The 26,366-nt window shown below is 46.3% G+C and overlaps 1 protein-coding gene across 1 annotated transcript in view; it reads left to right on the top strand.

Annotated features, from left to right (window-relative positions):
- The first annotated feature begins 1,260 nt into the window (after positions 1-1,260).
- ASMT (acetylserotonin O-methyltransferase) overlaps positions 1,261-26,366 on the top strand; it is a 379,261-nt gene continuing 354,155 nt past the window's right edge. Inside the window, exon 1 of the mRNA XM_086934772.1 lies at positions 1,261-1,338. Within this exon, the coding sequence (XP_086790898.1) occupies positions 1,267-1,338 (72 nt within the window). The 5' untranslated portion in view covers positions 1,261-1,266. The remainder of the gene's footprint in view (positions 1,339-26,366) is intronic.

The following is a 26,366-nucleotide window of genomic DNA, read 5'->3' as shown; positions in this document are numbered from 1 at the left end:
CATAAAAAGTGCAGAGTGCATAGGGAGTGCATAGGAAGTGGAGCGTGCAGGGTGCATATAGAGTACAGAGTGCATACAGAATGCTGCATAGGGAGTGCAGAGTGCACAGGGAGTGCATATGAAATGCAGAGTGCATAAGAAATGCAGAGTGCATAAAGAGTACTAGGGAGTGCTAGAGAGTGCCAAGTGACTGCAAAAAAAAAGGTAATGGCAATGTAAATGACAATGCCATTTACTTATCTGTTTTCGAAACAAAAACATAAATACAAATTTTGGCATATACAATGCCAATAACTCTAACTTTTCCAAAGGCAAAACCATTGCATTGTAAATGCTTGTTTCAAAATGTTCTCGTGGGAGAACCCCCGAACCCCCCATAGGTGGTTCGGCCTCGCTTGCTGCACTCGCTCGCCACAGTGCAGTATTTACGCCTCACCACTTTCAAATGTCACCAGCCGCCACTGGTATTTTACCTCAACTAACCTCAAGTTTGCAATTTGTTGTTGCTTTTGTGTTCATATCCTGTCCGGAACAATACATTTACATATCCATACATTTTTATTCAGATTAAGGCAAAGGTTCTCCCATACCAATATGCAGGCAGTGAGTTGTACAAGAAAAGTATGCATTCATTATGTGCTGTACGGAAGAGGAAACTTTTACAGTACACCATGAAAAGTGGGCGGGAACTTCAATGTGAGTGAAGACAGCTCAGAGAGTTGAGCACTCACTCCAGCAGAAAGCGCCAACTTGAATGTTTAACGTATGAGTTTTGCGTTTGCTGGCACAAACTTTCATTCTTTCGTAGTAGGTATTACTCTTAATACCGAGCCCGACACTACTAACGCACTTTCTATCCATACATACACCAGTTCCTACTTCTTGCGTCTACTGTCTCCCACTCATTTTCATATCAAAGTAAGGCGAGTCATAGGTGCATAACAAAAATAAACTAGAACGCTGGCGCTAAAATATTTTGCATTCTCACTGTGCAGTCTGCAAATGCGCTTTGGCGACTAAATAAGGATATAAAGCGCTACGTAAATGATGCTACAATAAAATGGTATGTCTGAAAGATCAGTTGTATCAGTGCGGTGCTTTATGCAAAACTGCTTGCTGCATTTATTAGCTGGATTGAATAGAAAGGACTTAGCACAAGCCGCTGGCACAACAATGCAATTTAAGCTTCTCACTCAGAATGATGAGTAAAGCAGCTTACTTACTGAATAAAAGAGGTCAGACGGATACCTTGGTTGACAAGACACCATGAGCTCATCGGAGGACCTGCAATATCCCACGCGTCTGCTTGCATACGCAGATGGATTTCTTGTCTCCAAGGTAGGAAACTCCAGATTGTGTAGAAAGAAATATAAAATAGCTGTATAGTTTATGCACGAAAGCAGAAATGTTGACATGACCCGTAAAATGGGCAATATAATTTCTTATCAGCAGTCAGTTGAGCATTATAAAGAAAGGGGTAAACATGTTTCAGATTGGGGAGGAGATGCAGGGAGCAAAATAAAGACTGGTTTGCATGTGAATGAAGAGTAAAGATTTCGTATTACGAATTTATCTTAAATAACAATATAGCTGGGAATATGTCTACACCGCACCCCATCCTTTTCGGGTGAGTATGGTGAAACGAGACTAGGACAGGGACAGCCTCATGCCTTCTTAGCAGCAAGGAGACAAGGAATTTTTAGGCCTTAATTCCTAAAAATATCCTTTTTGTTTTTAATAACGACATTTATTTAGCACCTTGATGAGCCCTTCTCCCAAGCTTTGCTCTGTAAATTATCAGAGAGTTGTTATTACCCAATTTAACGATGCTCAATTTACGGAGAGAGTAAGGCTGGGCTGCTCAAAATTCTTACTCGTGACGTGCAGATCAAAACTGATGTTAGTGGCGAACGTTAACTTAATTATCGTGAAACTGGCAGATGCCTCTGTAGTGGGCATTCAGAAGTAGGCAGGGTAACTGGTTCTGATACAAAACAAACATTTGTTTTGCATTGTAGCCGGGTATCATGCTGATAGTGCAGGATGCTGAATATTAAATAAATATTTAATACAGGAATCTGCATAGGAATCCACCATTGATCTGCATATCTATCTATCTATCTATCTATCTATCTATCTATCTATCTATCTATCTATCTATCTATCTATCTATCTATCTATCTATCTATCTATCTATCTATCTATCTATCTATCTATCTATCTATATATGATAGCGACTAGAGAATAAAAGAAGTTTTTCACCACGGTGTTGTCGTCTCCTCTTCAAATCAATTGTCGAGGTTTGAGCCCGTAAAATATATATATATATATATATATATATATATATATATATATATATATATATATATATATATATATATATATATATATATTGTAATAATATGTAACCGATTAAGACATATTACACTGCCCTAAGGAAGCGACATTCAAAGTGTGAAACATGCACGGATATGACGTAGAAAATATGAGAGACACTACGAAAGGTTCCTCCCGCTGTCTTTTCTACATCTCTATCCAGGAGCTGCAGAGTATTCTCATCCATGTCATGCAGACCTTTCCAGCATAAACTTTACAAACTCCCATAATCAAGAAGCGTCCTCAATTCATCAATGTCATCCTTCTCCTACAGTATTACAATTTCATCAGATACAAGTGATGGCGAGCATTTTGTTAAACAGTGCATCTGATTTAAATCTTCATGTAATTTCAAGTGCACACTTAAAGAGTTACCTCAGCTGAGTATGTTCAGTCATTTATAATTTAGTTAACCTAGGAACCCCCTGATATTTAAATTTCTGTGACATCAGAAAGTTATCTGTCTTAGCTGAAGAGTCATGGACAGTTGCATTGTCGGTGTATTGTCTACCCAGTATATGGTAGGAGCCTATCCATCCATAGAGCCGCCGCCACATCGAATCCCTTATATTCCCCCCGTACATTGGCCAGTCTGGAAACCAAGCATGTCATGATAGGCAATTTGGCAAAACATTTTGGTGTGACTAAATTTAGCCCAACAAGTTGACCATAAGAAATGTATGCACATAAGTTCTTCCTTATATGTGGCGAAGCTGCAATTTCCTTCCACTACTGCTTAGAGCATCTTGAAATCAAGTAATTAATAATAAACAACATCTAAAAACGCCCACCCTACCCTTGGGACCCACTTAAGTGTGAAGAAAAAATATAATTTTCCTGCTAACTGCACTATTGTCACATATTCTCACCTGCAAGATATGTTTCCTGTAACATCAGTATCTCAATTCTCAACCTGAATGCATAGGCTATGATCTTTATTTTGAAGACCCCTCATATTTCAGGTGTAGTAGATTACAATTCTATTTGCCATTCAGAAATCCAGAGTTATCTAAACATTGCAAGCCCTCTCATCCGTTGCCATCCATGAGTACATCAAAATCTCTCCCACAGTTAACCTCTTGACTACTGTATACGCCCACTTCACGAATTTAAAGTTCCCCTTTTGCCCTATATATCCCTTGTAAGTCTAAGGCCTCCAAAGCTCAAAATATGGTGATTGTCCATACCAAGGTCACAGTTGGATACCTACCATTGACTGCATACCACCATAGATTTGATGGGTTATGCAATTCCAATCATTCAACTAATCCATCAAAATACACAAACAAAATGTATGAGCTGTTAGGGGAAGATGTTATTTATGCAAAGTAGTTCCCTTCCAAAACCCCTTACATTGCCTTGCATCACCCAATTTAATCACCTTTACAGTCACCTTAACATACGTGAAGTCTATCACTCTGCAACCATTTACATCAGCTCTAATAAAATCCTTACAAATTAACTAATATCAACAACCTCATGCATTTACTCCCTATCTCATGAAGCACCCACTCACAGCTCACATATCAACATAGCCTAATCTACTGAATCTCAAACGTTGGGTTACCTTAGTACTATTTGGGATAGGAAATCGTACCAAATGAAAACGTCACTCATAAATGTAGATTTCTGTCTTCTATCGGTTGTTGAGCTCTTAGACAGAATTTTCAAATAGAACTTTGATACAAAATCGTTTATTGCCATTTCAACATGTCCTTTCCGTATTTGTTTACTTTGACTGTCCTTCAGAGATTATGAGACTTCTGCAGATTACGATTTAAAGGGTTCCCTTGATTTGACCCTCGCCTCTCCACTCTCGACCCACATGCTGCAAAATAATGACAATGACACTTCCTGATACTGCATCTCCCTCGAGCTGCTTTTCTAAATTAGGTGTCAACGTTTTCAAGATTACAAAGTCTCCTAACCTCTCTAAGGGCCATATGTATCATCAACCTGATTTGCGATTCTCAAATAGCGATTTTTAAGAAATCGCTATTTGAGAATCGCAAATAGGTATGTATGTACAAAATCGCATTTTTTTTGAGATTTCTTAAAATTCCTTAATTGCGATTAGCAAATTGCGAATCGAAATTAAGGAATACTTTTCCATTCATTTCTATGGGCCAGGAGGCCCATAGTAATGAATGGGAAGTTATTCTCAATTTGCGATTCGCAATTTGCTAATCGCAAATTGAGAATCATTTCAAGGGTGCAGGGGTGTCCAAAGGACACCCTGTTGCACTCCTGAAATATGCATGGGTGCACATGTGGCACACATACATGCCCTAAGGGCATGTATGTGTGTCACATGGCACTTTGAAAAATGCAAAAATGTGCATTTTTCAAGGAATTCGCAACTTACCACCAACTAGAAGTTGGTGGTAATTTGCAATTCCTTAAGTACATTTTGCAAATTTTTTATGCTTCATACATTACATTTAAGGAATTGCAAAATTTGCGATTCCTTAAATGCATTTGCAAAATAAGGAATCGCAAATTTAGTGATTCCTTGCTGTTCACCAGATTTTGGTTTATACATTTTTTTTTGTTGCATCAAACATGTTACATACATACCATTTAGCAAATTCGCATTCGCAAAGTCCGAAATTCAGCGAATTTCGGCCATTGCGAATTTGCTTGATACATATGGCCCTAAATATTCACAGAAAAATTTGAAACACAAATTCTTAAGAGATTTTCCAGAACCCCTTTTTGCAGACCAATACCACTGAATTTGAAAAGGAGTCCTTAAACTTAAAACCAACCATCTCCTATTCACACACAACACCTACTCATCATACATTTCTTTACAAAATGAGTTTTGTGATCTCTCATTGTCAAGCATCCCATTTGGATGAAAATTGAAATTTTCCAAACCCCTTGGCGTAACCTTTAACCTCGCAGTTTCCATCCACGACAATGGGAAAATTATGTTTCATACGCACGATAGGACCCTAGACTTGGCTGACAATATCTTCCCTACTCTCAAACCCCTCCCAGCTAGTTTACATCCCAATCCCAGTTCCCTCTAAGATGCGCGCCTACGCAGCCATGCAGATTCCCTCTTGATGCTGCACACAGACACGTTTGAAGAGCGCACAATCACTGAAATCATAAAGCTAATGAAGATGACCGCTTTTAGCAGTATCTCCTGTACCTGTGGGAGGTAAACTGTTCCTAAACATACAGGTTTCTTTTCATTTTACACAGAAGAGAAAAAACGGTGAAACAGTCTTTGAATACAAATTTGCAGGCTACTTTCAAGAGCTGACTGGAAAAAATCAGATTTACAAATTTTGTTCTATTGAAGATAGAGTTTTGCTGGCTACTGAATAAAGGTGTGGTATATCCTGGATATGTGTTTGGTAGCAAAGAGTAAAAGGCATTCTCATGCCGTATCACTGCTAATACGAATTGTCTACTGTACTAGCAAAGGTATGCAGTGCTTTAAATGGGAAAAAAATAGCGCAGGTACTCATTTAAATGTGGTGAGTGGGCGGGGCTAGGGGCGTTGCCAAAGGCAAGACATGAGATACTTATTGACTTCTATACTAGTTGTAGCACATACCAAAACAAATGAGAAATGGTTTTATGAATGAAATAGGTTATATTGTTACACAAAACAAAAGACAAATGCAGTGATATTTTAACAATTCCTTATTTTGTAATATTTGCAGCATGAATACTATTATTTGTTGTTACTTGGCACAATATTATATATTCTCGAGCATGCAGACACACACTGAAAGAAATGAACAGATGCGCATACACAAAACATTCCACACATTTCCTTTAATATTCCCCCAATTGTGTTTTGATTTTCTCCCTCTTTTCTCTCACACGAAAACACGCACAGGTAACAGACGCTTGCACAAAAGAATCGGGTGGGATTAAAACCGTTTTATCCTCCTTACCTCCCATGGCTTGCTCAATTGTACTGTCACCAGGCTGCCGCAATTCCTTTCAACACAGCATAATGACGAACACTCAGATATCATGCAAATGAGCCCGCGTTCAATAGTTCAGCGGGGTCTCGGCTCAGGGCTACAGAAGTGTTTTGACTGTCAGAAACAGGTTACCAGCCCTAGCATCAAGGTGTCTATCCCTTAATAAATACTGGGACTCTCCTTGGCAGTAGAGAAGTGCCGGTACTCAGAGTGATAAAAATAAGAAGTGCTGGTACTTAGTACCTGTGAGTACTGGCCATTTAAAGCACTGAATGTGTGTAAAGGAATCACCAATTAAAAGCTACAGCAGCTGCAGTTCCAAGCCACATTCAAAGCTGCATTATCTAGGTCTGGAGCCCTGGCATTTTATTAAAACAGGTAACGATCACCATTACAGTAAAGAAAACAAAATATTTCAAAGTGCTTGACCATAGTGCATCTTGTATTCTCTTGCTTATGTGTTGTCCCCAGGGCAAGATGTGGCCAAATCTGCTGATTGGCAGGCAGCAGGTATTAGGTAAAGTGTGTATGCCGGGCTAGACAGGTTTCTTACAGCATGCAGCCTGACATGCGCTCTTTAATCCTCTTAAGCCAGGGCCTTTAAGAAACCAGGAGGAATACAGAACAGTTGGCCTGGTCTCGGTTGGAGTGCTGGGTTCAAATGTCCCTACCAATCATTTTGTTGGTCTTATGCTGTTGACTGCTAAAACACCATGAGAGCAATGCACATATTGGTTCGCTTTATGGCAGTTCAACCGGGCCTCGCTCCCTGACCCATGTTCAGACGCAGCCCCTGGAGTGGGAGTTCTTCAGAACATGGCCAATCACTGTCTTGCTATATTTTTGCGCCTTATAGTGATTGGTTATTGTGGTGTTCACCACATAAAGAAGATACAAACTCTCGTTAAGGTAAGCTCTGGTCCGATTTCTTCACCTCATCCATCAGCAGCTGGTGAGTAACTGACAATTGTAGAAACCCATTACATAGAGAGATTCTACTTAGAATACACAGTGAGGTTCCACACAGAACCAGGTAAGATGTCACAGTTATGTTCCTGTTACCGGCAGTGTCTAGTCACAAGATGCAAACAAGCAGTAAGTTGAAGTGTAGCAGTTTCCTACGTCCAGCACCTAGTCACAGCCCCCACTTCCCTCCCTGTCCGCGGTAAAATGCAGAAAATGGAGAGTGAGGTCTCTGCCCTGCTGCTGGAGCACTTCATGTGCAGCCCTTAGGGCACCTGGGCGAGGCTGCGCTCTGGGGAAGGTGAAGTGAAGTTGAAATGTGGACGAGAGCGCTGTGCTTTGTTTTTCATCATTTAATTGTTAAGCATGATCAGGCAATTATTCGTGTGTGTCGTCTGCCTTGTATATTCTCTCTCAGCCCTTGCAAATTGAGTCAGTCGGGATCAGTGTGTCACCTATCCGGACCCGGTGAGATGGGTAGGCTTGACTGGCCCTGACACGAGCAGTAGAAACCTCAAACTTTATGGCTTCTCCCTTGATGTCAGACCCACCGGGTACTGTTGACACCCTATAACTCTAACCCTTAGGCAGGAGCAGTGTCATACAGGTAGTACAACTTATGTGCTGTATTTAAACTGATACTAATCATTAGATCATGTTTTGTAGATTGTAGTTTTTTACTAGGTCCTGAAGAATCGGAGTCAATGTACTAGAAGCGAGAAAAATGTTGACCACACCATTTGCACTTTAGCCCTGGTCCACTCTGGGAAACCATAGTCCCCATGAGCACCGGCTATCCTTGATTTTACTTGTGGCAGAGGACCACCAGAATAAAATTGCTTTCCGGTACCTTGTGCCACATTTTATCCTCACCCACACTATCTACTCTGTCCTGGCCCCTCACCCCCACTTCACCCATAGGCAGTTGGATAAAAGATCTCCGATAAAGAGCCCCTCTTTGAGGTGAGCCCGTTGGGCATTGCACCGCCTGCCCAATGAGGAGCATTGCCGATGATGAAGCATGACACTCGCAAGGGTGTGTGAGGCCATTATATCCAACAAATTGGATACCCCGGGGTTGTCCTCCATTGAGCACTAACCCTTTTTCCCTAGTGACCCTTTCCTTCTTCCTTTCCTAAGGAACAGCCCAGTCATCTCTTTTGTTGTCTTCATATCTGGGGCTACGACTGTGGCCGGACCTTCCATTCCCTTCTCTTGTGAATGGTAATCAATGCCCTACTGGATCACAATTGATCCTTGTCTTTTCTACCTATTGTTACACATCTTATTACATACACACTCTCTTTTGACTCATAAGTAAAACTTGATAAATACGAGCTGGATGGTACTGCTTTTGTACGCCAAGCACTGCGACTGTCAGCTGCTGAAGTCAGTCAGCACAAGGTTCATATCTGCTAGGTCGGTTAGGCCCAGGGGCAGTAACAAAATGCTTTTCATGCATTGGTGCAGTAAATAAAGTAGGAGAAGCATGCAGCATAACGGAGTACAAGCCATCATGTAATAGTGATGTAATATGCTGTATACCAAAAACCTAGTTTGCTTCTGGATTTTAAAGAAATGGGCTAAAGTACCTATAGTTTATTTACAAAGGTCATTGTAATTCCACAGCTCTGAAGTATTCGAAGAGGCACTGAAATGCTCTATGAATGACTGTGTTAATATTTTAGCCCAGTCTTCACTAAACGTGACTCTCTCACAGGTGGCTGTTGAATAGCTGGTCCTCACATGGTTGAAATGTTTGAATAAGTGTTTCCTTTTAATATTTTCACAGTGCTCACTTTCAGATTATGAGCACAAAAAGGCCTAGAAACCAGATTAGCCATAGCTGCCTACTTGTTTAGTGGTGTATTTGGGTCATACTAATGGGTCTCTAATGCTCCACACATTCTTGAGCTCTTTGGCCTATACTTGTTTTAACAATGTGTAACAGGTTGTTTGCTAAGCACGCTAAAGAATTAATCCTGGAAATAAATTAATATTACAATTCAATGTGAATCATCCAAGGCATGCCATGTAGCCTGTGTATTTTTAACGTGCGGAGGCTTTGCACCTTAGTACATCAGAATTGTTATTATTATATCAGTGTGTTGAGTGACATTTATTAAAAGTTAAAGTTGTAAGCATAAACTTACTAGAAACATTCAGCTGCCCTCTTACAACAATGAAATGAATGAACTTAGAGGCAAGTCAGTTGTCATGTGCACCTTAAATGTGGTCTACATTTTTGTTGCATTTTTCAGTTGGGCTCACTTTCTAAGTCAAACTCACCCCCAACTTTTACGTCGCACCACTTTGAAAAGTCACCAGCCGCCACTGTTTTCACTTTAGTGCATCAGTAATATGATCATATTACTGTTTTGAGTGCCATTTATTAAAAGTGAAAGTTGTAAGCAGTACTGTAAACATAATGCAACAGAAAAAGGGGAGCGGTGGCAATGGGTAATTCAAAAGCCAGCACCTCAGGTACAGTAGCCCATAAAGTACAAAAAAACTCACTATAATTCAAGGGTGCTTAATGTCACAATACCGTGCCACCTACTGTATTACACAATATATGTAGAAATTTCCGCATATATCAAATACAAATTGAACCAGCGACAGAGCACAGCACATACAAATAAACAGCTGAATGTCCACGATCAGCAAAGTGTGTTTAATATAAAAAAAGTGGTTAATGTATAATTAGTTCAGCAAGAGATCTTCATCACAGTCGTTCAGTTGATCTAACAGTGGTACAGCTACAGCCGACACGTGTTTCGCCGCTTTTCTTGCGACTTTTTCAAGGCTCCAAAAGTATATATATTCTGGAAGTAGAGGAACGTATTTGTCTTATAATCCGAATTCTAATTTGTCAGATCATCAATAATTCATACATGTGCAGTACGATGCGGCAAAAAAGGAATAATTTTTCCCAAGAACTCGCGTGCGAGGTTCCTAGGTAGTTGCAATATGGTACTCTTGTAACTATGGTCAAATATGCGGCAACTTCTTCCAGATCTCAGAGAGAGGAACACCCGGACCTCCACCCAAGAGGCAGCCACCCCCTCATAGAACGACCTGGAACTACTCCCACAGGAGGAGGGGACCCAGACAGAGAATAGGCCAAGGAAATGACTTGCTTCAGCCAACAACCGATCGACACAGAGTAAGCCCTACCCCAACACGAAGCAGCCCCAAAGGAGACAAAAAGCGAGTCAGTCACGCGAAACACCGCTGTGCGCTCAAGATACATGCGCAAAGCCCGGCACACATCCAACAAAGAGCAACGGGGACCACCAGGGGAATCCAGAACAAAGCCCAAAGCAGGCTCCTGGCACCTGTGAAACTGTGAAGCAACCTTAGGAACAAACGAAGAATCAAGGCGAAGCACCACCCCATCCTCCGAAAAGGACAAGAAAGGCTCACGCGCCATCAAAGCCCCCAACTCGCCAAGGCGACGAGCAGAGGTGATGGCCACCAGAAAAACAACATTGAGAGTAACGAACTTCAAGTCTACCTCAGCCAAGGGTTCAAACGGCGGGACAATCAAAGCCTGAAGAACCAAGGGCAAATCCCACAGGGGAAAGGAAGGGCGCGACACAGGACGAGAAAGAGAAAAGCTGCGTAGCAGATGAGAAACCAAGACCTCACCATCCGAAAGGTTCCCCCACGGGGAACGAAACGCCCGATCAACGGCCCACTGGGCACGCAAAGTGGACACAGCCCAACCCTTCACAAAACCTTCCCAAAAAAACTGAAGCAACACCTGCAAAGAGCATTGCAAAGGGGAAAGGCCCAACGCCGAACATCAGGACTGAAATTACCCCAATGCCGATCATACGATTTGAGGGTAAACGGACGACGGGAACGCTGAAGGGCCACCGCTAAATTTTCCGGGAAACCGCGCCGACGCTTCCCCTGCCTCTCAATCTCCACACCAACAGCCCCAATCAGAGAAGAGACAGGGACGTTGAAGACCTGAGGGGAGACAGGGACAGGGGAAGACACCAGGGACCCCGCACCGCCAAAAGACGAACCGTCAGAAACCACGACCTCCGAGGCCAAAAGGGCAGGACCACCACCACCTCCCGATCCTCCAGACACAGGCAGGCCAGAAATCGCTGAATCAGAGCCAGAGGAGGAAAGGCATAGAGAAGGCGGGACGGACAAGGAATCGACAGGGCATCCACCCCCCCAAAAACCCTCTTGCAGAAACCGGGAGCAGAAGTGAGGAAGCTGCACATTGCACCGGGAGGCAAAGAGGTCCAGAAAGGGAGGACCAAACCTCCCGCACACAAGCCGAAATGCAACCGGGGTGAGAGACAACTCCAGAGTACCCGGAAAGCAACGACTCAGGACATCCATCACACAGTTGTCCACTCCCCGAATATGAATCGCAGTCAGAGACAGCAGATGACTCTCCGCCCAAAAGAACGGGAATTACCACCACGTTCAAAGAGGCCGAACAAACCCCCCTTGATGTGTGAGATAAGCCACCATCACCATATTGTCGGACCAAACCAAAACGTTCCGGCCGAGCAACAGCCCCCGAAACCCCATCACAGCATGGGACACAGCCGTCAACTCCCTCCAGTTGGAAGAACGGCGACTCTCCAGGAGGGACCAACGACCCTGACGGGACCGAGACCCCAAGGTCGCCCCCCACCCCAAGGAGCTGGCATCCGTCATTAAGACCAGAGAAGGAGAAGCCTGTAGAGGGAGACCCAGAGACAGATTAACCCTCACAGACCACCAAAGAAGTAGCGGGAGGACCACAGGAGACACCGGCAGAAGAAATTCCCAATTGCGGGATAACGGATTCCAGCGAGACAGGAGGATACACCCAAAGGGGGCGTAGGTGAAAACGTGCCCAGGCCACCGTAAAGACAGTCGCTGCCATCAGACCCAGAAGACGCAACCAGAGGCACACCGGAAAGGAACCCCCCGCCCGGAATTGCCGAGCAAGGGACACCAGGGTCACAATCCGAGGATCGGGTAGGCACACACGGTTCAAGTTCAAGTTCAAGTTCAGAAATTTGTATAGCGCACTACTCACCCAGAGGGTCTCAAGGCGCTTGAGGGAGGGGGGTGCTTTACTGATCGAAAATCCAAGTTTTTAGTTGCTTTCTGAAGGAGAGTTGGTTCTGTGTAAGGCGGAGGTAGGTGGGGATAGAGTTCCAGGTTTTAGCCGCTAAGTAGGAGAAGGATCTTCCCCCCATGGTGGATCTATGGATGCGCGGAATTGCGGCGAGGGCTTGATTGGACGATCATAGTTGGCGGGAGGGGGTATGGAAGGACAGTCGCGTGTTGAGGCATTCGGGTCCTAGGTTGTAGAGGGCTTTGTGTGCGTGGGTGAGGAGACGGAACGTTATTCTCTTGTTGACGGGGAGCCAATGGAGGTCTTTCAGGTGGCCGGAAATGTGAGCTTGCCGAGGGATGTCCAATATGAGTCTGGCTGAGGCGTTTTGGATGTGTTGGAGTTTTTTCTGTAGTTTGGCTGTGGTTCCGGCGTAGAGGGTGTTTCCATAATCCAGTTGGCTGGTGACCAGTGCGTGAGTGACCGTCTTTCTTGTTTCGGTGGGGATCCAACGAAAGATTTTTTTGAGCATGCGTAGGATGTTGACGCAAGATGATGAGACGGCGTTGACTTGTCTGGTCATTGAAAGGGAGGAGTCCAGGATGAAGCCCAGGTTACATGCATGATCCGTAGGTATGGGTGCGGTTCCCAGGGCTGGTGGCCACCATGAGTCGTCCCAGGCAGAGGGGGATGAGCCTAAAATGAGGTTTTCCGTTTTGTCTGAGTTTAGTTTTAAACGGCTGCTCTTCATCCATTCGGTTACTTCTTTCATTCCTTCGTGTAAGTTGGTTTTGGCGGTGTTTGGGTCTTTGGTGAGGGATAGGATCAGCTGAGTGTCATCTGCGTAGGAGATGATGTTGAGGTTGTGTTGGCGCGCGATGGATGCGAGGGGACTCATGTGTACGTTGAAGAGGGTAGGACTGAGTGATGATCCTTGTGGTGCGCCGCAGATGACTTCGGTGGCGTCTGATTTAAAAGGGGGGAGGCGGACTCTTTGGGTTCTTCCGGCGAGGAACGAGATGATCCAGTCCAATGCTTTTCCTTGTATTCCGACGTTGTTGAGGCGTTGTATGAGGGTGCTATGACAGACTGTGTCGAAGGCCGCGGAGAGGTCAAGTAGGATGAGGGCGGCTGTTTCTCCGTTGTCCAGTAGAGTTCGAATGTCGTCTGTTGCTGCGATGAGGGCGGTCTCTGTGCTGTGTTTGGCTCGGAATCCGGACTGTGAGGGGTCAAGGGATTTGTTGGCTTCAAGGAAGGTGGCGATCTGGCTATTGACGGCTTTCTCGATGACTTTGGCAGGGAAAGGGAGGAGCGAGATGGGGAGGTAGTTCTTAAGTTCAGTGGGGTCTGCTGTGGGTTTCTTCAGGAGGGCGCTGAGTTCGGCATGTTTCCAGCTTTCTGGGAAGGTAGCGGTTTAGAAGGAACAGTTGATGACATCGCGAAGATGCGGTGCGATGATGGAGTCTGCTTTGTTGAAGATGTGGTGGGGACAAGGGTCGGTTGGCGATCCTGAGTGGATGGAGTTCATCAGGCGGATGGTGTCTTTGGTGGTGATTGGGTTCCAGGCGCAAAGGTTGTTGAAGTGTGGTTTTGGGTCGTAGGTGGGTGGAGTGGACTGGTCTCCGGACTGGTTTTCAAAGCTGTTATGTATTTTGGTGATTTTGTTGTGGAAGAATGAGGATAGAGAGTCGCAGAGGTCTTGGGAGGGAGTGATGTCGTTGATGCCGGCGGTGGGGTTGGTAAATTCTTTGACGATGTTGAATAGTTCCTTGCTGTTTTGGGCGCTGTTGTCCAGTCGATCCTTGAATGCTGATTTCTTGGTGGATCGGATCAGTTGGTGGTGTTTGCGGGTGGCGTTCTTGAAGGTGGCCAGGTTGTCAGTGGTTGGGTTTTTTCTCCAGGCTTTCTCGAGAGTACGACAGAACTTCTTGGATTTCTTAAGGTCATCGTTGAACCAGGGGGCTTTTTTGCTACCTTGTTTGATTAGATGGTTTTTCAGGGGTGCTAGTTTGTCGGCGCTGTGGGTGATCCATTGTGTGAGGTTGGTGGCTGCTTGGTTTGGGTCCGATGATTTGGCAGGGGGGTTTTGGTGAAGCGAAGTGAAGAGCTGGTCGGTGGTGATTTTGTTCTAATTTCTTCGAGGAATAGGTTGTGAGGGGTTGTGGCTCGTGAACTTTTTGTAGTTGAAGTGAACGCAGCTGTGGTCCGTCCAATGGAGAGCAGTGGTGTGATCGAAGGAGATGTGTTTGCTGGAGGTGAAGATAGGGTCGAGCATGTGTCCGGCCAAGTGTGTGGGGGTGTCAACAAGTTGTTTGAGTCCGATATTGGTGAGGTTGTCCAGAAGGGTGGTGGTGTTGCTGTCGTTTTTCTTTTCCAGGTGGAAGTTGAGGTCTCCCAGTAGAATGTAGTTCTCGGAGGGGAGGGCGTGTGGGCTGATGAAGTCAGTGATGTCTTCGCTGAATTGTGTGCGGGGTCCTGGTGGCGTGTAGATGAGGGTGCCTCTGAGTGTGGTTTTGGGGTCGGTGTGGATCTTGAAGTGGAGGTGTTCGGCGGTAGCTAGGTTATCGTCAGAACTGGTCCTGATGCGGATGGTGTTCTTATGGACGATGGCGATGCCTCCTCCTGTTTGGTTGGTGCGGTCTTTTCGGATGATCTTGTAGGCGTCTGGGATGGCTATGGCGATGTCGGGTGCTGATGAGGCGTTCATCCATGTTTCTGTAAGGAAGGCGACGTCCGGTGATGTAGTGTTGAGTTGAGCAGGATGCACTTCAGGTGGGTAGTGTCGGAGTTCTGTTTGGAGTTAGTGGATTTGGTGTGGGTCCTGATGCAGTCGAACTTGCAGGAGTGGCAGGTGAAGGGTCCATGGGTGTGTCCTGGGGCGGCTTGGTAGCAGTCTTGGAGACGGCCGGGGTTGAGTGCTGAGAGGGAGGCGACATCATACGTTATGCGGGTGGAAGCGAGCCCCAATGAACACCAGGTCCTGTGACGGAGTCACCTGGCACTTGGGTAAGTTGATCAGAAACCTGTGTTGATGCAATGCAGAACACACCAACTCCCGGGCGTCCAACAATAGGACCCAAGAGGGAGCATGGACCAACCAGTCATCTAGGTATGGATACACCATCACCCAGCAGAGATGAAGCCAGGCGACCAAAGGAGCCACCACCTTCATAAAGACCCTCGGAACGACCGAAGACGGAAGGGCAAGACCTGGAATTGATAGTGACGCTCCTGAACACAAAACCGCAGAAACCAACAGCACAGAGGATGTACCGGGACATGGTAATACGCATCCTGAAGATCCAGGGTACACATGAAGTGACCCGGAAGCACCAAAGGAATCACCTTTTGCAAAGTCTCCATACGAAAGGGCATCCGGACCACTCACCGGTTCATCATTTTCAAGTCCAAAACCAGGCGGAAACCCCCCGTAATTTTGGGAACCAGAAAGATCAGGGAATAGAAGCCCGTCCCCACCTCCAAAGGAGGAACCTCCTGAATGGCACCCTTCAGAAGAAGAGCCGCCACCCCTTGAGAAAGATGAGCGCTCTTGGACTGGTAGTAAGGCCATGGAGTTGGGCGAACGCCGGAGTCCGGATGGGGAACAGAGAACTCCACAACATAACCCACGCGAACGACCTCCAACACCCAGGCGTCGGAACAAGACTGAACCCAGGCATCCAGGAAAAAGCGCAGCCGCCCTCCTACCAACAACCCGGGAACCACCGCCAAAGAGTCAGGAACGCAGCTTGGCAGGGGGAGGGGACCGAGCCTTACGATCGCGACCCCAGCCAGAAGCAAACCTCCCTTGACCCCCTCACAAACTGCCTATGAGAGGAAGGGTGAAAAGAAAGATTTAGGTTTAGAAGGGACAGGAGCAGCAGAAGAGACCTTAAATGAAGAAGAGTTCTTCTTCTCTTTAAACAGCTTATGCAACTTGGATTCCAACTCCCCCCAAACAGCATAGTGCCCTGGAAGGGCAAACGCAAATCCCAAGCCTTCTGAGCAGAGTCAGTTTTCCAGTCTTTAAGGACAAGACTGAGACGCGCCGCTACACAAACCCCACCGGACAGTGCAGAAGCACGCACCACATCAAAGGAGAAATCGGACAGAAGCTCCACCTGACGCTCGATCTGCTCAAGAATACCGGAACAGTAAGTGCATCGTCCATCGACTGACAGAGCGTTTTAAGATCAGACAGCAGTGACTGCGGCACATATGTCCCATAGACTCCAGTCCGCAAGGCCAGGTGGGATTCGGAATAAAACTTCCTGAGCGCAGCATCCACCTTCTTACCACCGGATCCTTCAGCACGGGATTCCTCAGCCAGGGAAGTGTGCCCCACCAAACTAGCCACAAAGAAGTCAATAGGAATAGAATCAGGAGGTTCAGTAGCCATATCCTGCAGAGGATAAAGCAGAGCCATAAATCATGGAATCAAAATGCGATCTGGATCAGCCCACTCCCTCTTCAGGACATCCTTAATGAATGGATGCACAGGGACATCAACTGTGGCAGCACTCTGAAACTGTCTCAACAAAGGCCTCTTAGAGGTACTTGGAATGGCCTCATCCGGAAACCCCATGTTCTCCTTCACATGCTTCAGAATGCTAGGCAAAGCATCCTTATCCAAATACACCCTTCTCATCTCTAAAACCCCCCAAGGTCTCCAGACACTACTGAATCGCTTCCAGGACTTTTGCACCCCGAGGGGACTTGTCATCAACGTGGAAAAAACCAAGTACTTAGTTATGCACCCACCCCGCAAACTTGGCCGTCCTCCCATTTTGAACTCTATACCCCTTGAAAGAGTGGCAGAATTCGACTACTTGGGAATTCGACTTAACGATGCGATGAGCTGGACCGCCCACATCAATAAAATGACAATGGCTCACAAAAGGGTGGGGGGGGCCCTCCTCAAGGAGTTTAACAACTCAACAAAACATTGTGTCGCCCCTTTATTAGATATATATAAAGCACGTGCGGTTTCTGCGTCACTTTATGGAGCTGAACTGTGGGGCCTAGGCAAAGTGGATTTACTGAGCAAGGCTGAAAATAAATTCATTAAAGATCTCCTTGCCATTCCATCGAGTAGTCCGACTATCCCAGTCCTCATGGATGCTGGCTGTAAAGCAATAGGGGATCAGGCCCGTCTTCGACCCCTCTTGCTCTGGGCTCGCCTGTGGAGGGTACCGGAGCTAAAACCTTATGCTGATGGCCTAGCTGAGGTGATGCACTCCGACGGTTGGCACAGCATCAAATGGCTGAAGGATATTAAACATCTTCTAGGGGACCTTGGCCTGGACTCCTGCTGGCATAGCCACTCCGCTCCTCCGAAGGAGTCCTTAAAAAAACTTTTTTGGGAGTGGGTTCGTGTGAAGCGCATCAGCAATCAGCAGCACTGCAAAACCACCGCAGCCTTCCTGCTGATAAAAGATGTTGTCGCCTACGAGCCGTACATGGACATAATAACAATCGCCATGGACCGGTCCCTGTATATCAAATTCCGGTTAGGAACCCTACCCTTGGCCGACCTCTGCTCCAGGTGGAATAAATCCCAGCCCTCATCACGCTACTGTGCCCTTTGCCTTGATAAACCAGAGACGGTGCCACACTTTCTCTTCGAATGCCCGGACTATGGTCGCCCCAGATCACGTTGGCTTGGACCTATCTGCAGAGAATTGGGTACCCGCCAGTACTCTGTTGCCCTTCGGATTCTTTTAACCAATACAGCCCCTCCTATTGTCTGTGCTGTTGCCAAGTTTTTAAAATGGGCTTGGTTGATTAGACTTAGAAGACTGTCCATATCAATTTAATCCTTTTTTTAATTAATTTATGCTGACCAAATGTGTTTTACTCTTTTATCTAATGTTCAGTCATACTTTTTTCGACATGCTGTTTTTATCTTTTGCACTGCTTTTATGATATATGCATATCGAAATAAAGCAATCAACCAACCAACCTTATCCAAATACTTGCCCTTCAGGTCAGTGTCCCCTACCCAGGCAGACTCATCGCCAGAAGAATCAGAAGACACCAGAGCTGGGGCCCTGCGGCGGGCCCCAACATCACCCATCTCAAATAAAGTCTCCCTGATCAAGCGCTTAAGACGCGCATCCTCACCCCTACCACAGCGCCTGGACCTGGCAGGAGACGGAGACAGAGAAGTATCTGAGGACGAGGAGGAGGAAGACCGCTCCATATGATGTTGTTTCCTCGAACTCTTCCCCATCCTACACAACGTCTGGAGAGGAAAAAACAACTCAACACAGGAACAGCAATGCAGCAGCGAAAAGACAGCTATGCGGAGGCAACCACCACCGGAGGGACCGAACATCAGCCCCCCACGTAAGTTCAGCAAACACAGGAGCGCCCTCGCTCCTGCCATGTCCAAGACACCGTCAGAATGACAGAAAAAGGAACAGAGGGAATGCTGGGACATGTAAGCTTATGTACTTTTTTTCTGTCAGTGAGATGGATTATCTCACTTTTTTATGAAAGTGTCGAGGACGTAGGGACCTGGGGGTAATCAACATACTGTATGGCACAAGGCTGCAGGATCAAGATAAGCAGATCTTGTGAAGTTTTGCATTGGGCCGCTGGATTATTACAAGTGGAACTGTGAGGAAGCAGGCACCAGTGTACATGACTATGCAGTAGGAAGTGCGTGCCTGTACAACACGCTAAGGTGCACAGCTTGTTAGGAAATGCATATTTGCGCCATACGCTAATGTGCACACCTTAGTTATAAAATTCTATGTAATGACTGAGATTAACCTATCACAATGGGTAATAAATCACTGATACACACAGTTCAAGAGGGTTAATTGAAGTGAAAATATTTCACTTTTACTGAAACATGAGCCAACGTCAATAGTTCACACATATAGTTCATGTATCCATGCAGAATTAACTATATCACGCAATAATTGTGCATGTTCTAGTCTTATCATATGTGATTGGTGCTCACTAATAGGGATATTAAGGCACCGGTGTGCATAATTTCACTATTGACTCTTCAAAGGTGTATTTTATTTATTAACGCGAGGTGGAGGTGTGAAAAGTTTAAGCGTACCATGGCATCACAATTAATACCACTTCCTCCTGATTTTTACAAGAACCAGGTGAACCAAGTACGATTTGGGAAGATTGGAAGGAGGCATTTTAAACATATTTAGAAGATAATAGAGGAGATGTATATGTTGCAAAGAGGAAATTAGCGATTCTCAAACACAGTCTAGGTGTTGAGGGGAGAAGTGTTAAAAACTTTACCCAGACCTGGCACAAATGAAGGTGGAGGGGATATGGGTTCAGACATCGGTGAAGAGGATGGGGATGTATATGACGTTGCGGTCAACGCTTTAGAAGCACATTTTGGAAAAAGGTTAGCATTGTCTTTGGAAGACATAAATTGTTTTCTCGTGAGCAAAAGCAAAGCATAACTATAGACCAGTATGTTGCTGTTTTAAGGCACTTAAGAAGGTAGCTATCGATATCTGTGGCCCTTTCGAATGTTTGGATATGGGAGACAGGTATGCAATCGTTATGATGGACTACTTTTCAAAGTGGCCAGGAGGTGAAATCAAACAATAAAATAGCTTTCTGTGATGTCATTTTCAGGAGGGAAGGATGCCCTGCAGAGATCGTGAGTGGCAATGGGCCCCAATTTATTTCTGATGAGTTTGGCAATTTCCTAAGAAAATGGGAAGTAAACATTGTAGAACACTCTTATGTCATCCAAGGGGAAACAGCATGATTATTCGTTTTAACCGTGTGTTCGGAGAAAGCATTCAATTAGCTATTTCAAGTAGTACTGTTTGGAAGAACCAAGCCAGGGATACATTATCGAGCTCCAGGACCACTCCGCACACAGCAACAGGAGAAACACCTTTTTGTTTGATGAAGGCAAGGGTGCCATGCACTGTGGCGGTGCCTGCATGGATGGCACGGTCTGGTCAGTGAAAAGTAGATTGTGACCAGTTACACAAGAGGGGAGGTAAAATATCAGCCACTATATCATAAAAGACATAATGACAGATGAACAAATAATTAAATGAATTATGCGAAAGATATGAAGTTGCGTATGCATCTAGGAACCGTGGTGAGGAAGGGTAGTTCCAAACTCTCTGAGCCAAGAGAGTTGGTGGAAGTAACAGGAAGTGCCTTGAGGTTGTCTGATGGCAATTGATGGAACATCAGAAAGCTGCAATCTGTAATGAACTGGAGAGAGAACAATGGTTGAAGGTTGAGGAAAAAATTGTATTTTCAGGTCTGATGGATCTGGTGCTTCAGAAACCGATGCGTCATGTAGGAAGTATCCAAACAAAGATACAGGCGAGGAAGTCTAGTACACACATAATGATTAAGCCCAGGTGCTTAAAGGATTTTGTTTGTTAGTCACATTTTAATTTATTGGCATATATGGTATAGAAGAATATTCTATTTAAAATATAGTTTGTAATGGTTGTAAGGAAAGGGGATGAGTTGTATCTGTGCTTCCTCTGGTGCTGTGATGCTATCGACTAGCAACCCTGGCTTCCACTTCCAGAATCCTGACTGTGGATTTCTGAGTAGCTGGAGCTTGTATTCAGTTGCTGAGGACAGAGAGACCAGGGGTCACTGTACCTGCTTAATAAACCTGTTTTCTCACTGCCAGCCATGTCACGGTGTCCTCAAAACTACCCAAGTACTTCATCTAGTTTACCATTTGGGTTTATGAAGCAAGATACAACCAGAAGTGCTCAAAACAGTTCAGGTAACTGAAGAAAGAGGAAAAGGGCAAACCTATGCCACAGGTCTGAAGATTGGTAGAACTTAAAATAGTTGTTGTGCTTTTACTCTCCATTGTTATTGTCTGGGACGGATGAAAGGGTGGATCAGAGCTACCAGCATCCAAACTTGTAATTTAGTAGTAGGCTGCCACACCAGCATTATTACAGCTCCAATAGCGGTTCATGGATTTCGACCATTCATTAATCCCATGCTATGCCACAACAGATGTATTACTGTCATTTGTAGTAATAAATTAGGTTAAATATCCTTTTTAGGTCTCGCCTGTCGATGCGCATGCGCATCGAGCTTGCGAGACTATGGGGGCTTAAACACTCTTTACCCAACTTGCAAGGAATCGTGGCGATTCCTTGCAGTGCCCGTGAAATTCAAGCTCAATGCGCATGCGCATTGAGCTTAAAAGCGCGTGCACATGCCCCCAGCTGCCTGCCTTGCATGTATTTTCCCTCAGGCGCACTCCTCCCACACCCCGCTCCGCCCCCTCCCCTGCCTGCCGTGTCGCATTTCTTTAGTTCCCTCAGCCGCACTCCAGGCCCCTGCTGCTTTCACACCCTCTCCCCGCTCCGCCCCCTCCCCTGCCCGCCGTGTCGCATTTCTCCTCCCCCCTCCCCTGCCCGCCGTGTCGCATTTCTCCTCCCCCCTCCCCTTCTCTGCCTTCCCTCCGTCTTTTTTTTTTTTTTTTATCCGCTCCGCCCCCTCCCTTTTCCCCGGAGTCACTGACCAGAGGACTCTTCACCATGTCTTCACCTCTATGAACAAGGTACTGTTTTACAAAAATATATTTTACGGCACTGCTTGTTTTAAGGAGGATTAGACACCAAATTACTGCTAATCCTTCCAATTTATGAATAAAAATGCCTTTGCGTTACTCCAATTTATACTTTTTTCTTGTTATTTACAGATCTATCTCAGATCGGTAAATCTTAAAATAAAAAATAAAAATCGCAGCGTTCCATTTTGCCAATGCCGTACATCACAATCAAATGAATACAAGACTTTGACAGAGCAAGTCTGTCTCAAAGGCAAGGCCTCTTGGTTTTGCCCATGCTTCTTTTCTCTTTGCATTGATGAGTACTCTCCGCTACCCTACCTCTGTGTGCCCCTTCCTGCCTTCACTCTGGTAGCACAGCTGCCCCGAGGCTGAGTTAATGTGGCCCTGGGTCTGCCAAGGACTTTGATCTCCTTTAATGAACCCTCCCCAGCAGGACGTTCACTTCCTCCTCCCTGTGAACGGAGCCCCTCCAGCCGGACCAGAACGAGGGAGGTGATCCTGCCCGCCGTGTCGCATTTCTCCTCCCCCCTCCCCTGCCCGCCGTGTCGCATTTCTCCTCCCCCCTCCCCTTCTCTGCCTTCCCTCCGTCTTGTTTTATTTTTTACCCGCTCCGCCCCCTCCCTTTTCCTGCATGGTGGCAATGCACATGCTTGACAACCTCCATACTGGTCACCCTCCTCTTCCCTGCATGCTGTAGCCCTCCTCATCAAGGGCTTGAAGAAATATGGTGCATTATCTCCCCAACCACCCTCCTCCATGGAACTTCACACGCGCCCCATGCCAGCCTGCACCATCTTCTAAACCAGCTGCATCATCAAAGAAGCCATCACGGTCAGCACCCTTGCCTAGCTGGTTGACGAGCTCACCACCTCCAGTGGCTCTCTGCGCTACACTTCTCCTCCTTCACACCCAGGCAGGACCTGAAACAAAATCCCCATGTCCTTCAGGACTGTCCGTACAATTCTTCAATTTAGGAAAGAGCGAAGGACACACCTCTGCGAAGAACACTACTTCAGGGCAAAGTAACAACCCGTCTCCACTCTCAGCACCCAGTGATGCCCTCCAGTACCTTGTTGACTCTCTTTGGCCGTCTACAAGGCTCTTTCGCCTCTCGTCTAGGTTTGGATTATACAAATATCACATGGATATTTCCGAGTAAAGGTGTGCAGCCACTGTCTCTCTCACACGATGATCAAATACATTCTCTGTGCATGGAGCCCCCTTCTGCCCTGTGACTTGTTTCTGCGAGTTTTATAAGTACAAGATTTGTCCGTATGAGTTATGGGATATGATGTGTTGCTGAGCCTGTATGAATTGTCAGTGTTCGGCAAGTATGTGATGTGTCACTGCACCTGTATAAATTGTCCCTGCGAGGTCGGCTGGTATGTGATTTGCCACTGCACCTGTATAAATTGTCCCTGTGAGGTCGGCTGGCTCTGCCTGCTCTCCTCTCTCTCTCTTCCTCCCCTCTCTCCCCCCTCCATCCTTCGCTCTCGTCCTCCCCCTCTCTTCTTACCCTCCCTCTCTCCCTCTCCCTTTCCCTCTCTTCCTTTACCTCACTTCCCTCTCCCTCTCTCCCTCTCCCTCTCTTCCCTCTCCTCTCTCCCCGTCTCCGTCTCTCTCTCCTCCATCCCCCTCTCTCTCTCCTCTCTCCCCCTCTCTCTCTCCTCTCCCCTTCTCTCTCTCCTCTCTCCCCCTCTCTCTCCACTCCGTCCTTTGCTCTCGTCCTCCCCCTCTCTTCTTACCCTCCCTCTCTCCCTCTACCCTCTCTCCCTTTCCCTCTCTTCCTTTCACTCACTTCCCTCTCCCCCTTTCCCTCTCTTCCCTCTCCTCTCGTCTCCGTCTCTCTCTCCTCCATCCCCCTCTCTCTCTCCTCTCTCTCCTCTCTTCCCCTCTCTCTCTCTCCCCCTCTCTCTCCTCTCTCCCTCTCTTTACCCTCTCCTTTTTCTCCCTCTCCCCATCTCCCCCTCTGCCTGCTCTCCTCTCTCTCTCCCTCCCCTCTCTCTCCCCTCCATCCTTCGCTCTCGTCCTCCCCCCTCTTCTTACCCTCCCTCTACCCTCTCTCCCTTTCCCTCTCTCCATTTCCCTCACTTCCCTCTCTCCCTTTCCCTCTCTTCCCTCTCCTCTCTCCCCGTCTCCCTCTCTCTCTCCTCCATCCCCCTCTCTCTCTCCTCTCTCCCCCTCTCTCTCTCCTCTCTCCCCCTCTCTCTCTCTCCTCTCTCCCCCTCTCTCTCCTCTCTCCCTCTCTTTACCCTCTCCTTTTTCTCCCTCTCCCCATCTCCCCTCTCACCACTCAACACTCTACCCTCTCACCACTCATCACTACACTCCATCTCCAATCCCTCTCTCTCTCCTCACTCACCTCTCTCTCGCCTCTCTCCCCTCTCCTCACTCACCCCTCTCCTCACTCTCTCCAGGCCTGACTCTCTCCTCCCCTCTCACCACTCTCCCCTCTCACCACCACTCTCCCCTCTCAACACTACTCTCCTCACCACTCTCCCCTCTCCTAATTGCATTTTTTCACGGCCGCCTGGCCGTGACACCACATCAAAGGGCTTCTCCTCCCCTAATTATTTTTTTACGGCCGGCCGGCCGTACTTTAAGTTTCACGCCCGCCATACAACATACAACCACACATACAACCACATGCACAACCAAATCAGTGCACGCTTTCACCAGTCACACACACACCACAAGCCGTCGGTGCACGCTTTCACCAGGCACACACCACCAGCGTCAGTGCACGCTTTCACCAGGCACACACACCACCAGCTGTTAGTGCACGTTTCCACCAGGCACACACACCACCAGCCGGCAGTGCACACTTCCACCACTCGGCACCACCACAGCACCACTCAGCACCACTACAGCATCACTCAGGGGCACCACAACATCACTATGTGCTACAACAGCATCACTGAACGCCACAGCATCACTTGTCCCCAAAACAACATCACTCAGCGCCACCACAGTCCACCACCACATCCACCACCACATCCACCGCCACATCCACCACCACATCCACATCCACCGCATGCACCACCACCACATCCACCACATCCACATCCACTGCATCCACCACCACCACATCCACATCCACCACATCCACCACCACATCCACCACCACCTCCACCACCACATCCACCACCGCATCCACCACCCCATTCACCACCACCACCGCATCCACCAACACCACATCCACCACCACCACCACATCCACCACCGCATCCAACACCTCCACATTCACCACCACATCCACCACCACTTTCACCACACCCACCACCACCACATCCACCACACCCACCACCACCACATCCACCACCACATCCACCACACATCCACCAACCATCCACCAACACTTCCACCACCACCTCATCCTCCACCACCACATCCACCACCGCATCCACCACCACTGCATCCAACAACACCACATCCATGACCACCACCACATCCACCACCGCATCCACCACCACATCCACCAACACATCCACCACCACCATATCCCCCAGATCCATCACCACCACATCTATATGTGTGTGTGTGTGTGTGTGTGTGGCTCTGTGTGTGTGTAGGTGCAAATGCAATGTTCTTGGATTTTCGTCACAATAAAATACACTGAACATAATCTTCACAAAAGTTATTTACAAACGTTTAAGGTATTGCCATTATAAATTACAATAACTTTTATTTAAGTATTAATTATTTACAAAAATAAAAGCCATTGTTATTTGTAATATCAATACATCTAAGTCACGTAAATACAACACACATTGCATTACAAATGCTATAGGTGTCACATTTGCGAAAGTTAAAACTATTGACATTGTAACTGACAAAGCTATTAATTTTGCTATTTTCAAAACCAACACATAAATAAAAAAGTGTCATTTACAATAACAATCGCTCAAACTTTCCTAATGCGAGACCTATTGCATTTCCAATGCTTGTTAAGTAATGCATATATAAGCAAAGCATTTTCAGTGCTATCTGTCTGCAGGTTAACAACAGTAGCTAGGAATAGGGAGTATGCAGGTGATGTACAGCAAAATGTTGGACATGCCTGATTTTTTCCTAGCTTTACTTAACTTGCATATACGCCTGGAACTGTTAGGAATTTTCAATGAGACCCAAGGCTAGTCTATTAGATGTCATTTGAAGATACTCATTTGTGTTACCTTTCCTTAGACCGCAGAGGTATTGTCAACTGTATAGTGCAAACCTAGCTGAAAGGAAACAGAGCACTATTCCTATTAAAGGCAGCAATACAGTCAATGAGTTATTGAAGGGGTATCTGGATTCTGAGAATGGCAGTGAACAGTTACTGAATCGTAAAGGAAGGTGTTTTCAGCTCTTTCCTAAATTGGAAGAAGAATTGTGATGGGAGTCCAATGTGATGTGACAGTTGCTCCCCCAGGTCTAATATTTCAGTTACAAATCC

Source organism: Lissotriton vulgaris, chromosome 8 (genome assembly GCF_964263255.1).
Source record: "Lissotriton vulgaris chromosome 8, aLisVul1.2, whole genome shotgun sequence".
NCBI classification, from domain to species: Eukaryota; Metazoa; Chordata; class Amphibia; order Caudata; family Salamandridae; genus Lissotriton; species Lissotriton vulgaris.
The sequence above is the reverse complement of the archived record's forward strand: the minus strand, read 5'-3'. Positions and strand labels throughout refer to the sequence as shown.